This window comes from Augochlora pura, chromosome 3, assembly GCF_028453695.1.
Source record: "Augochlora pura isolate Apur16 chromosome 3, APUR_v2.2.1, whole genome shotgun sequence".
NCBI classification, from domain to species: domain Eukaryota; kingdom Metazoa; phylum Arthropoda; class Insecta; order Hymenoptera; family Halictidae; genus Augochlora; species Augochlora pura.
In genome coordinates, this window is record NC_135774.1 from 27,222,257 (window position 1) to 27,237,238 (window position 14,982).

Here is a 14,982-nt window from a genome sequence, read left to right on the forward strand (position 1 = left end):
CGCTTGCACATTTTCAAGTGACACGGCAACTTCGGACACCGTCGCGCGTTGCGCGACAGCAGCGGTGCAACGCGGCGCATAGCAGCGCATAGCACGGCACAGTTGTACCGTAGTTCGCTTCTTGCCGCTGCCCTCGGTTAATGCGTGCAGCGAAACGCTGGAATGCAATTTGCGACCGGGCCATGTTATTACGATGTTAGCGAGCGGGATGAGACATTGTAAATTGTGCAACAGATGCACCCTATTATGGAAGCTATTTTTGTGGGTGTTGGTGCACTGAATCGGCGCGGAGATGATATTCTTGTTTGGATGCGGAATTTTGGGAATCGATGGGTTGGAACTGTTCATGTAAATCTAGGACTAATAATATTTTTTTTATTTTTGCTGGTTGCATTTACTGATGCATCTGGATGCTTTTGATAACTCAGGAAAGTATTTCAATTTTTAACTGGTAGAATGATTATAGTATTGATTATTTTGTAGGACAATTCTCACAAATAATGGTGCTAGATTTATGGAGCACTAAAGGCAGATATTTATATTAGTTTTTAATAGTAACAATAGGACATTTAGTCTCATTTTTAACCAGTATTTTGCGAGCAAGGAATCTATTGAATAATTGAGCCATAAACATATCTTTACAATTTTAATAATTGTAGATTAAAAAATGAAGAACCAATCGTTTTAATTAGTTTCGTAAACTCAGTGATAAAGTAATTCGATATAATAACTTCTAGATGCACTTATAGCAAAAATAATAGGTTATAAAATTTAAAACAGACTCTGTGACTGTATTTAAGAAGGATGGACGATTGCAACCGTGAATTTATGAACGAAAACAATGATATAAAATTTATTTTAATACAAATTTAAGACTGGCGATATCTTGCCCATCTATCTATTGGAATCTACTGTTGCAGCAATATTACTGATGACCATAGACTGAAGAAAATAAATAACTAAAATTGTTGACAACTTTCACAATAAAAAAGGAGATTAGATGCTTCGCGACTCTGAAGTATAACCATTTTTAAAACAATTTAGGCCAGAAGGGAATAATCGTCAATCGAAGGGAATAATCATCAATTAAAAGGAGTAATTGCGGATCAAAGGGAGCGATCGTCGGTCGAAACGTTACCAAGAAAATCGTCGGCAGGCCACAAAAGTAGCCGGTTTGTGCCGATCTCGTGGAAACGAATCTGTGTCATGGCTGGCACGAGAGCCATCCCGACGGCCCACGGGGCCGCGTCGTATAAGGCCGCGGAACGAGCGGAGAGAGTGCGGCGCGATTATATCGATCGGGGATCGGGGCTCATCCTCGATCGGTCTCTAAGTCTCTTGCTGTCCCACTCACTTGGCGAGCTTGCTGAGGATGCTCGGCGACCTCTTCACGGCTACCTGGGACGGCGACCTCTCGATCTCGTTCGCCTCCGTGCCAGCCTTTTCGAACACCTTGAACCGGGACTTCACGTTCAGGCTCGACAGCTCCTCGAGACCCAGGTCCGGTTTGTCGGAGGCTGGAACGCAGATTGGAGAACGTTTTCATTAACGAGTTAATCACCGTTCACGCCGCCATGGCGCCACACTAATCGCAAACCCAGGGGGGAGGCAGAGCCACGTGGATTGCGTCCGCCGATGCACCGAGACCGGCTTGTTACGGTCATTTCCGCGAAATCGCCGGGCGATGCACGCGGAGGCGCAAGCCGACGCGTCTGGCCCCCATGGAGCTGAACGAGTGGCTTAGGATCGCAGTATAATATATAATATGTAATAATTTAGTCGCGAGTGAAAAAGTCTTTATTACAGGAGAAGTCAGTCGAAAAAGATTTTCTATAGAATAGAAATTAAAAAGATATATATAATAATAAAATGCAGAAGGAGAAATATTAGGAAATGCTAGTAACATAATAATGATAATAAATAGTAATAATAATTAATGTGTAATAGATATACTGAATCTGTATAGCACAAATAACAGATACTAAGATATAGAAAATAAAATATACTAAGTGGTAGACGATAAAACGAATAAAATTAAAAATAAAGGTCAAAAAGCGATGCACACATTAATAAACAATAACGCTACCTATTTTTTACAATGTAGAAATTATGATCGATCCTAACCCACTCGAATAGTTTAATTGTTAGAAATAATTACAAACTAGACTGCAGATTTTAGACACTTATTGCATCCCTAATGCAATTGTTCAGTCGAAGATCTGCTGTCTATCAACACTCTAGGCACTCCATTTCAAACACTGACAACTGTTAACATTAATTCATTCACAAAATTACATCGAGTGCTTCAACCCTTCGGCGAACAATCGCGACACTGAATAAACAATTCTCTGTTTCCAGTAAATAAGTAAAATGAGTAAAATCAGTCAAAAAGTCAAATAACTCAAATAAGTCAAGGAAATATCAAACAACAAATCCAAGATTTGAAATCGCCGCGCGATGATCGCCGAAGAGCCGAATCATCCACCCGAGGATGCAGACGATCGGTGGTTAGTCGCGTGGATCGACGGGAGCACAAAGAGCTCATCGATCTCGTTTAAGTCGTTCATGCCGGTCGGCCCATTTTCTTGCCGATTCTCCACGGAAGAATGATTCACCGGCCGATTTTTTTCTGTCGGCCCGTCCAAGGTCGCTTCTCCCACCGTAAATCACTCGGAACGCGGAGAGATGGGCCGACTGTTATCATGCTGCAGCAGTAATTCTTGACCGTTTTAACGGCTCGTTAAAGAGCGATTATCGGTGGCGCGGGGAGGCCGAGGGCAGCACACGCACGTACACGCACACACAGAGAACACTGGAAGAGACGGCGGGACGAATCGAAAGAAATTAACGAGTCGTTAAGGAAGGGCGAAACACGCCGGCGAATGGTATTAGAACTCTCTGCACTCTCTGCAAACGGTTAGACGAGTTAGGCTAGGTCCGGGTCTGCACGATCCGGGTAGGCTCGCACACTTCAGCCAGGACTTTACCTCTGACTACGTCGGGCGGCAGCTCTTTCGGCTCGTTCTCCCTAATGATCAGCTCCGGCTTTCGAGGTCGCACTACGGAGTTCATAAGACATCTCTTTGTCGCATTAACGATCTCTTTCCCCCCCTCTCGCTCACTCCCTTACACTCTCTCCTTCTCTGTCTCTCCCCCTTTCTGTTTTTCAATCTCTCTCTTTCTATTTCTCAATCTCTCTATCTCTCTATCTCTCTCACTTTCTCACCCTCTCTCTCTCTCTCTCTCTCACACTTTCTTCTCCTCTCTCACTCTCTGTTTCTGTCTCTCTCACTCTCTCTCTCTTTCGTTTTCTCACTCCATCTCTCTCTCTCTCTTTCCGAATCTCTCTCGCTCGCCGAGCCCGCAGTATTCGCGTGTAATTACTGAACCGGCGCGGCGGTCCCGCGGACGTCGGAAGAACGTTAGAGAGGGGAAGGGGGTAGTAATTTCTGGCGAGCACAACAAAGGGGGACAATGACGGGGCCCCCGACGTGGAATATGCGAGAGGTTATTCCAGCCGCTCGCTCGAACAGGCAATAGAATTTCCTCTGTCCGGGAATGGGCACTTCCATTATCGGCCACGTTAATAAGCGTTCCGTTTTTACGCGAGTCTCCGATTCCGAACGGTCCTAATAATCAGCCGACGAGGTTCGTCGCGAACCAGATAAATTAATGCCCGCGTGAATGCTCGCGTTCTTTCCTCGGATTTCTCGTCGTCCGCAAGAATATACTATAGAATATTCTACTGTGTTTAAGGTATAGGTTCCTTGGTAAGGTATAGGAGTTCCTTGTAATTCGATGATTCTAAGTATTTTTTTCATAGTCTTTTTACGACGTTGCGAATTGTTTAAAATCTTGAGGTGTGAATAAGAGAGAATAATATGGTTACGTTGCTAAATAATATTTGATAAGATTGTAATAATTATGCGCGATGTCGAGGTTTTAAACGAAGCATTTATTGAGCTCTTAATGTATTTCTCTTGCAACGCTGTCTAAACTCCTTCTATTATCCACAATGTTACGAAAATAAATATTAATCTATCCTTCAGGCTCTATACAATCATTCTAGGTAAAAATCACCTGCTCGACGCTTGCGATTAACCCTTTGCAGTCGGAGCTATTTTAAATAGAAGCACAATATATATGTCTAGACTTGCAGTGCTTCTATTTTATATAAACTGAAGCTTTTTATATATTATGGAATTGAATTTTGTGATTTTTTTAAACGCAACAAAATTATTTTCACAACAGTATCGTGCATAATTATAGACTTGGAATAACTTTCTACATTTTTAACGATATCTAAACAACAACTTAACAAAACACCATATTAATATATATTTCTCTATTAGAAACAATAAATACTAGAAAATTATACAAGTATATCTTGTTATACCTTCGTTTATACATAAATGACAATATAAAAATTACTTTGACCCTACAATCACGCAGACCACTGTAAGTACCACCTACACAGCTGCCACAATAGAACAAAATAACACAGACCAACAACGAGAGTCGACAGCTATATCTGTTGCAGCAGCATCAGTGAAGATGCACAAAGTTGACCGCCTTATTCCTCGCGTCGAACGTTTCTGGCAAACAGAGAGCGACGTAGAAAGGCTATTGGATCCACAAGATCTATGATCGCCAGCTGGGATTGAGACGCGAGCGTTCCGCCGCGGGATAGATCGGCTAAGCGGAGCCGGGCGCGAGTTTACGTTCCGCGGCTGATTCAAAGCGGATCCGAAGAGGAACGAGGACGAGAAAAAGAGAGAGAGAGAGAGAGAGGATGGAGATCGCGATGGATCCCCGTGTTTCGAATCGCGGCGTGTCCGGCGGCGATATCAAAGAGGCCCGGCGAGAGAGATTCGCGGATTAGACGCGGATGCTATTTTCAGAAGGCGAGTTCCGCCTACGTGAGCCGGACCGGCGCGGCGCGCGCGTGTTGCTTGTTGCGTCTCGCGATCGACTTACCGGGCTGCTCGGACTCTTCAACCGGTTTCGGTTGGAAGAGCTCCTTGAAGTGTGGCTTACAGTAGAGGATGGTCTCGTGGCTCTCGTAATTGTCCACGTTGAGCTGCTTGCTGCACTGCACGCACCGGAAGCAATTCTTGTGCCAGACCAGGCCCTCCGCCTTCGTCTGCTCCATCTGGAAGACGACCTTGCCGCAGCTGCGGCAGTTCGGGTTCGTGTCGCCATTTTGGCCCACCTGTCGGCAGATCGTAGCGTTTCAGGAACTCGTTTCTAACCGGGATCGATTTAACTAGCTTAGAGACGTCTCAGCCGCTCTAATCGATATTTTAGACGTGTATTTCGAAGCTGCAGAACTTCGGATGTCGACAGAATCGATTGGGTATCTTTGAGAAGCTTTAGGTAGGTTTAATGCTGTGCGAAGGGAATTCGAAGAAAATTGCAATGTTAATATTTCTCTTGAACGGTGGAGCGTTTTCACAAAAATTTGATCGCATTTTAGACATCATTTATCATTTTATTGAGCAAGTTTTATCGATATATCTTTTACGATACTCTATATGTATTATTTTTATCTAGTAATCTTATTGCAAAATCTAGCAATTGAAATTGTTTTGTCAAGGTTATGTCAAAATTATTCGACAAAATTATTATATAAAATTAATAATGTATCCGACAAAATTATTTTTATTATTAATTTTGTCATCATTGAAAGAACAATGTCTAAAATAGATCTACAATCTCCGCCGTTCAAGTGTTAAAGCATCGTTTATAATTTTCTTAGTTCATATTATACATCGTTTAGCAAATAGATCGTGCTAGCTCCGGTAAAAGTATGAAAGTGTCTGGTTATGTCTTCAAAGTGGCCGTCCTCCGTTAAAGAGCGTCCGAATATTAATGAGAATCGCTGCGCAGCAGCCAGCCACCGGCACAGGCTGTCGCTCGGTAATTAGACTGCGGATTATATGCACTTACTGCACTTATTACCTAGGATAAGGGCTTTGGAGTACCTTAACGAGATTTCCATTCTCTTCCCCGCGAGAGAAGCTCGGATAGGACGAGAACCGGTCGTCGAACCGCATTTTTGCAGAAACCCTCAATATTAATAACTCGCAATTAGACTGGAATTATGTTTGCCCCGCGACGATAGAGAAAACGAGAATGCAAACATTCGCCGCGTTCGCGGCGACGAGCGTCCTATCCATTAGATCGAATTAATAGAGCCATTATCGCGTGTACATAAGTGTCCAATAATGCTCGGCGAGTTTATTTACGGTCGCGACGCGACGCGAGAAAGTTTAATTATTATTTGCTCTTCGGGCTCTCGGCGACGTCGAAGGGACCGACGCTCGCGAATTGAAGGATAATAATTCCGCGTACGCGGATCCGTCCCGCAGTCCGTCCGTAATAGGATGGGGCGAGCCAACCCCTCGGGGCGTGCGCGCACCCCTTTTACTCGCGCATGAACACGACCCGCGCGGTACACTTTCTGTTTACCGTTGTAATTACTAGACAGCGAGCGAGTTTTTTTTTTCCTTTCCTTTCTTTCGAACGGAAATGCGCGTCTTTCATTAATTTTTCCTCATCCTGACTAATGGACTGCGGATCTTTGTGCGCGCACGCCCCGCGAACGCGTTGCGCTCTGCGCGCGGGGCTCGATAGCGAAATCTCGGGGAACGCCGACGTCCGATTCACCATCGGCACACCTTCGGCAATGAAACAAATGTCGCCCGGTAAATTACGGTCCTCGCGGCTCCGTTTATTACCTGATTCGTTAAGTGCATGCAATTTGCAGTCTATTATCCACAGACGTTTACGCATTCGCAGCTAAATAGAACAACAATGTTATTATTATACTTACGATCCTTTCTGTACAGCTTCGAGTTCTTTCTGACTTTTCACACAGATAATTAAAAGGGTGCAGCTTCTACGAAGCTGTCGTCTAACATTTCATAAGCAGTGCATACATCGAAAGCCTTCTTAGTGCCGACCGAAAATGTCGCGTGTACCTGAACGTATTCTGCGATACTTGTTCAATGCGGTCTGCTGAAGTTCTTAAAAGGGGATAGCAAAACTTATATGATGATTGAGAAATTAAAAAGTGAAGAAGTAATAAAAAATAAAAAAGTGATAAAAAATGAAAAAGTCATAAAAAATGATATTGTTTCTTAACCCTTTGCGGACGAGGGACGACTCTCGGTCGCCATAATGTTTCGTTTGGCAAGATGAGTGCGAGGTGATGGTCGGTGTTTATGTTAAGATAATTTGTGTATAAATTATATAATTGTGTATAATTGCATATAATCGTATATAAATTATATTTGTATTATATACGAATTAAAATAATCTGTACACAAGACACTTAACACATCTGAGAAAATCACCTCGTCTTACCGCCTCACTCGGTCGAAAAAATCATCGCCCGCTAAGGGTTAACGCTAGATAGCTGATTTTTATGCAGAATTGTCAGTTTCTTTTAATTTGCCTGCGTTTGATCGCCTTATTGTCAGGATTGCTGTTTATTGCAAATATATATATTATTCGGCGCTAGAAGGGTTAAGTATGGTAACGATAATGACTGCATGAAATGGCCTTCAAAATCGGTGTGAATCAGATTAGAACCATCTAGCGAAGCCTTTAAATCTGCGTAAATATCCGCAGCGCGCGGAAACCATGATCGCGTTAGGCGAATCTCTGGGAGCAACCCTTCGGCCGAGGATCGCCGGGAGTAAAAGCTACCCCCGTGCCGCCACTCTTCGTCGCTCGGCACCGAGAGGAGGCTATTTACACGCGCACTCCGCGACTGAAGGGTTAAGCGCGTCGATCTTATAAGTAGAGACGATGGGCGATGAAGAAGAACAGGACGGCGCGGAAAACGAGAAGAAGACGAAGAAGAAGATGATGATGAAGAAGAAGAAGAAGAGGAGAAAGGAAGATGAGGACGCTTACGGCGGCGTTCAGCTGCTGTTGCACTTTGCCCGCGTCGATCGAGCGCACATGCAGCACCGTCTTCTTGCTGAGAGCGTCGAATTTATTGAAGCTCGACTTCTGCGAACACAAACAGTGGAGGCGTCAAACGAGTGATCGCCGAAGCGAGCCGTGCTGATTGGTCGGTGGTGGTGGTGGTGGTGTTGGTGGTGGTGGTGGGGAAAACGAGAAACAATAGGAGAGAACTCTGGTGTGTTGGATCGTGGTGCTGGTTTTGTTCGTCTAGCTTTTCAAGCCTGTTTCAGCGTGAGCGTAAAAGCGTGTGTGCTCTCTCCGCGTTACCGAATTTTCAAAAGAGAAAAACATCGCCGAGAGCTTCTCTCGTCGATCTTCGCTTTTGTTCTCGACGATCGTGGCGGAGAAGCCGAGTGTGTGTGTAAAGGTGCCCACGGTGAACGCAGGTGGAGCGGGGTGGTTACCGCGTGCTAACTGGGTGCTCGTTAGTGTTCTCACACGGGAAAAAAAGCTGGTGACGCTGTCTCGGAATCGGTGAGGCTTGCCTTGAGACGAAAATTCTGCTGGCTTTTCCGGCTCGCGAAATTTTGTCAACCCTTTCATTTTGTCGTTTTCTAGAGTTATGACCAGTCGGTGGATTTTATAACATTGATTTTCGAAATTATTAATAGAATAAATTATTCAATTTTTATTTGTTACAGCTGACTGAGAGAATTTTTATCTAGCGTAATTCTTCGCTTAATTTTTCAAATTATTAATAGAGATAATTAATCTTCGATTTTCATTTCTCGCATAAAGATGCACAGTCTAGTTACGACATTGCTGGTCTTTAAATCCTCGTTTCTCAAGTCTGCTAATCCTCTTGATTGCTTAAGAACTTATGCAACACTTCTCTAGAAATGCTCTTTTTTTCCAAGCTCAAGAAATGGTCGAGAATTAATGGCAGTTCTAATCTAGAAATGCTCATTTCTTCAGTCCACTTGTTCCACCTTCTTCACATGTTTTAACCCCTTGCGCTACGATGTCTTTCAGAACTAGGTTGATTACTATTTTTTCGTTCTTAACACATTCGCATAGGGAAACGAGAATTCTCGTTTAAAAGAAGAAAACGTTGTCGTCGAGAAACAAGAATTCTCATTTTTTAATGTAGAAAAGTTGTCGTCGAGAAACAAGAATTCTCATTATTTAAAAAAAAAACGTTGCCGTCGATAAAAGATAATTCTCTTAAAATAGAAAAATAGCCCGACGCGAATGTGTTAATAATTTCCTTGATGCCACGAAATGATTTTTGTTTCTCGATTGTCTTCATTTGCTCACATTCCCAGATTTCGATGACAGAGCATTCAAATTTTCTTTTCGATTTAATAGAAATGATTGGCATCCATATTTATCGAATCGTGCACGAAATGTTCATTGCGAGTCTGACTCGTTATTATAGTGCAAGGGATTATTAACATTTCATAAATTCATAAGTTCAATAATTCATAAACGAGCAGAATTGTTGTTCCAAAGGCAGATCTTCGAACACTCGCGTTTGTATAAAAAAAACAGGGTGCTAGAAAACTGTGCTTACTTTCTAAGTGGAAACGTTTAGGATGTTATCAGTGCAAGGATGAGCACAATTGTTTTAGCAGGCGCTGTTGTATCGGCACAAAGATTATGCTCACTCTAAGACACACACTCCATACTCTTTTTCGTTCAGCAGATATCTAAACGGTGGATCTAGGTTCGAATAGTCTACGAATGATTATTGCCCTGGCAGGGAGATGGTGTAGCAGAGGGGACGAAGGGGTTAAGGTGTTCTACAACCACAGTCTCTGTCCGTCGAATTAGCGTCCACGTGGAACGATGTCCACGCGGATAGACGTAAAGATGATGCGTCAAGGCGAAAGAATGAAGAGATCCGATCGTGAATCGTAAAGCCAGAGGTTGATAGATTATGCGAACGGAGCGAGGCAGAAGCGGAGAAGTGAAATTCTATAGAGATCGAACCTTGCGGTATTACGAACATCTCTATTTCGGGGGGCTTACCTCGAACCTCGGCCGATCCGTCTCCACACCCTCGTTCGTTAAGTTTGCCAAACTACAGTAGGAAGCCCTCTGTCCCGAGGAGGTCGGTATTTTTTCGTGATTTTTTTTCGGTTAAGGTATTGTTTTCATGCACGGCCAGGAGAGGGCGGACCGAACAAAAAGAAAGAAACAGCACGGGCTGTGGGTTAGTGTCGCGGTTAGGCTCGATATTATAAGCGGTACACCTTCGTTCTCGGGTAACGCGGGGCAGCGGGTGGCGTCGATGACGTTTTCTCGTTAAAATGACGCTAATCGGAGTCGGTAATGTCGCACCTAAGTGTCACGATTTTGTTAGCTCGAGCATTAATTGCTCGTTAGGACAATCTATATTTAAATAGTAATAGTCAACGGTGGTATATAAAAGTCAAACTTGAATGTCATCATAAATTTTACAATATTTATAAGTTGTACAAGACAGCGTATGAAGAGCTGTGTAAAATACGAGATGTAATAAAAAAAATAATACGAGATAAAGAAATCATTTAAGATCAAAATAGCGACAAAAATCGATATCTAAAAATTATCAAATAAATATAAATCGATATCTAAACCGATTGTAATGATAATAGTATGAATTATTTTGTGACTATAAAAGGCCAAGTGTGACAAATGTAAAAATTATTTTACATTAATATTAATATATTAATTACGTAGAAATAAAGAAAACTCCATATTGTATACGTCTATATCAAAAATAACAAAAAATAGAAAATAAAAATACAGTGTCCTCTTTTGTCCGGTATAGTAACTGTTATATAATAAAAATATAAAAGTTACATTGACACTATAATGAAACGCCACCGTCTAAAGCAATAAAATCTTAATGCTCAAGGGTCGCAAGCAATTTCGCCCGCAGCGATTAGGGCGTGAGGCGCCATTAGGCCGAGTCTTTTCCGGACCGGCATCAGCAGCGTCTTCATCCACGTCGGATGATCTACAACAATTACGGAGCCGATTGCCAACTGGCTGTCATCTCTACGGACGCGTTAATTCGACGGGGCCGGTCAATCGCGCGCGGGGCCGTTTCCGTATAATACCAGAGCACAGCGATCGTAGCTGGCAATGGTGGCCCCGTAAATGGCCGCCGCCGGTTGCCAATCGACCGATACGTATCTCGCCAACCGCTGCGACGCGTACACAGAGAACGAGGAGAAGGAACGAAGGAGAAGAGCGAGAGGGAGCCAACGTTCGGAGACAGCTGGAATATCGTTCGAGTTTTTGGCACGGTTCGAGCACTCCCCGGGGCTCGCGTTCCCCCGGTCTCTCGATCGACGGATCTCTCGGTCACGTGCTCGATACGATCCGTTCCCGTTTTATCGTTTATCGGATCGACGGAAATTGAAACTCTCCGCGAGAGTCGTCGAGCCTGTTCGCGACGATTTTCCATTCGGCTTGATTATTTACACGGCCACGATGACGTAGAATGGCCTGCGCGGCTGCGGTACATGTGTGTAAGGAAAGCGAGAGCTGCGAGGCCACGCCCACTTCGATCGGAAGATATATCTAGCTGCGATCGAAGAAGAGAGTGTAATCTACGAGACGATTTTTGAACGCCGAGATCGAATTGTTACTATTAGAATGATTTAGTTATTGGAACAACTATTCAACATCAAGTAATTTAGCAACGGCTTATATTTTATTTAAAAAATGGAAAATCGTCTATGTATCAATTGTGCCGTTTAGATAGATTTTTGTGTCTGGAGACGACTGATTGCGTGTTTTAGCTCCGCGGAAGTGCAGAGAAACGGAGGGCCACGCCCACTTAGGGCTCACCGATAGCCTTGCATTAAATTCCACGTAAAAGGAGAACAATTTTAAATAATACCGTCCGCGGTTCCCCCAGAGCTAAATCACAAGGGGACGTAGAACCTAAACCCGTGAGCATAATTTACCCTTCGAGACGCCCGTCCTAGAAGTTGGGAGCACCGAGGCCACGCCCACTAGCAGCGCGCCGGTATACGCGTCGGGAGCATCGTCTTCTCTGCCTCGCGGAGTTAATGGCTCGAAAGCGTTGCCCCCCGGGGGGCAGCAGCCGAGAGCGTTCCCAGGACAATCTACGCTCGCGGAGACGATTTCACTTCGCCTGGAATTATGTCACCCGACACGAAATCCGTAACCGGTTAACCGATAAACGCCGGATACGCGCGGAAGCGGCAAAAAGGAAGAAAAAAGAGACGAAAGAAACAACGAAGAAGGAAAAAGGAAACGGTGAAAAAAATGCCGCGCGCGCGAGAGAGAGAGAGAGAGAGAGACCTCGATTCTACACGGGCGAGCCGTGTACAAAGTGGGGCAAATGAGCAGCAGTAGGTTATTATCAAAGCCGGCCCTCCCTTAAATGGAGAGACAGCATTCGTGGCGTGACGACGACCGACTACTATACGCGCCGGGCAAAACGCGCGGCGTACTCGAGCGGATCGCGATCACGTGCACGCACCCCGGCACGGCATTCCCCGGAGGATCCGAGCCCGACTACGGAATCCACGGCGACGATTTGTTGGTAGCGCGGGGACGATGTTCTTATCGCGGCGGTACTGTCTTGACGCGTCGAGCGCCGAATTCGAATGCAAAAATTTTAATCATGATATATTTAATTAACACAGAGTTCGGCATTGTTCAAATTGAACAATATTGTTCTTAAATAATCATTTACATTGATTCTTGTTAGCTGAATATTTTAGTCAAAAAACGATTGTTCGTTATCGTCATAAATTATTTTAGTTCGTATAATTCTTCGTTACAGTAAATTATTCGCACTATTCTTTTTACGAATAATTTAACTGAATTGCTGTTTATTTTTATATAATCGACTAAATTATAAATCAACCAAAAATTTACGTAAAAACAAGAATCGAATGAATTCTTACTTAGATTAATTTTTATTCAGATAAATTTATGATATAAATAAATATATATTTATTCGTTGATGTCAAATAAAATTTGATGCCTTTATATGTTATCCTTGAGATAAGATAATAAGAAAATTTGACCAACTCTGAATTAATAAAACCGAAATAATTAAAATTTAAGTGTCGAGCATCTTTAGCTATTCGTTTCGACTCTGTAGTCGTTCTATGAATTGAATTCAATGAATTGATGCCAAGCGAAGTGGTCTAGGTTCGAGTAGAGAGGTATTGTCTCCGGATCATGTGGTTCCAGCTGTCACCGAGGCGGCCCGACAGGTTTCACGAAAGGTGTACTTACTAGGGCCTTGACCGACACCCCGGTGAAGACGAGTGCGTCTCTGGCGAACTTCGAGTAACCCTTCTCGCATAATCGAAGATCACCCAGCGACCTTGCTTTCTAGGATCGTCGGGAGCGTCAACGGGAACTCAAGATTAGCGGTAAGTTGCGGATAGATCGCGGGCCCGCGTGCCTTGCGACTTGCATCTCGAAAACCCCATTTCCAAAATTACCCGATATTTGCCTCTATACATTCCCCAAAGCCTTCTTTTATAAATCAAATTGAATGCTCTTTAACAATCCTTTGAAATTATAGAAAATGAACCAAAGAAAAATCAAAGAAAGATCAAAGAAATTTTCCAAGCAATGATATTTGAAAATTATTTCCTAAGAGACAGTAACGACTAATAACTTTTCAATTAAATTCACAGAACCAATAATAGTTTCTAAATATGAAATTACTTCTTCTGGCTCAATAGTAATTAAATATTATTACCACAGATTTTTTTAAAGATTAAAATATCTATTTTATAAAGGCTTTGATTTCAAGGCGTTGAATTAAAAATTGCCTCAGCAGGCGGACGACTTTAATCAAAAAGTCTCCATGAACTGATCAGCTTCTAAATGGATCCAAGTCGCAAAGCTCGCGCCCTCGACGGCGATTAGTATGCTGTTACGATGATCAGGAGTTAAAATTCTTAGTCTGATCGGCGGATTAAAATCGTAAAAATATCAGTGGAACCGCGAAGCAACTGAAAACGGAAGTACGGGCGATGGCTCATGCAAGTATAACGATAATATCAACTTGTTAATAGGACTGCCGTTCTCCCGTCGCACACGTGAACGTCGGATGCTGGTGGCATGCTTCGAACGAACACCAATTGCTGTTCGCCCGTCCGAGAGCACCGATTCGTCCCGAACGAATTGAACCGATTGAACCGTTTTATGAATCGAAGCAACGTCGGCGGACACTCTGAACTGCGAGAGATCGAAATGTGTTTGCGCGTCCGTTGCGTCGTTGCACGGATTCAAAGCTGCGCGACACGATCCTGTCTCGTTGTCGGAATGCGCGCGACGCTTCGTTAGCTATGGACCGCTAAACATTGCTTTCTTAAATCCTGAATCATCATTTAGAATTTACAGAACCGCCCGTCCAGTCTATTTTCTCGGTTTGGTTGAGAAAAGAAGATTTTGTGAGACAATTTTCTTCTTTGAGATAATTAAGAAATGAAATTAAAATAGGTTAGGATTTTTTAAAGTGATGGGTGAATATCGTTGTAAGCCATTGATTATAAACGTTAAACAGACGTTTAAATATTGAACGAATTAATTTGGTAACTACAAATTAGTATACTATAGTAACAATATACTGTAATATACTACAGTTACTATACTATAGTAGCAATAAATGTTCTCTTCAATTGCGATTAGGTAATTGGAATTGATTTTAGTTAGATCATATCGTGGTATATACTATCGACAGAGTGCATTGTTCAAATTATTTTTAACCCAGATAATGACACATATACTATCATCATTGTTTCTATAGACTCAGATCGAATTTTTAGGAAACCTATCAGGATTAAGAGCGCTTTAATAACGCCATAATCTTCGTCAGAAACGTTTCCTGGACTTCAGATAAAATATCATAATTTTTCTCTTTAATCAATATCATAATCTTTCACACTGTTATCCTGTTTAATCGATCGCGTCATCAATAACAAATTTTGCAGGCTTACGACGATATCGGAGTTTTCTAAAATGCCACTGGTATTGCATAATAACCGTGTTACACAGCATTACAGATATAAAATA

At 42.9% G+C, this 14,982-nt stretch overlaps 1 protein-coding gene across 13 annotated transcripts in view; it reads right to left on the reverse strand.

The window, feature by feature from the left end:
• The window catches only part of LOC144478834 (uncharacterized), a 51,618-nt gene that overhangs the window by 23,727 nt on the left and 12,909 nt on the right, over nt 1-14,982 (reverse strand). For 5 of the 13 annotated variants that reach the window (XM_078197135.1, XM_078197132.1, XM_078197134.1 and 2 more), the window contains 6 exons: nt 13,189-13,287; nt 9,949-10,017; nt 7,924-8,022; nt 4,978-5,212; nt 2,988-3,059; nt 1,355-1,517 (listed from right to left, as the gene is read on the reverse strand). In XM_078197135.1, the coding sequence (XP_078053261.1) occupies nt 1,355-1,517; nt 2,988-3,059; nt 4,978-5,212; nt 7,924-8,022; nt 9,949-10,017; nt 13,189-13,287 (737 nt within the window). The remainder of the gene's footprint in view (nt 1-1,354; nt 1,518-2,987; nt 3,060-4,977; nt 5,213-7,923; nt 8,023-9,948; nt 10,018-13,188; nt 13,288-14,982) is intronic. The other 8 variants (XM_078197141.1, XM_078197139.1, XM_078197133.1 and 5 more) reach the window with 4 other exon arrangements.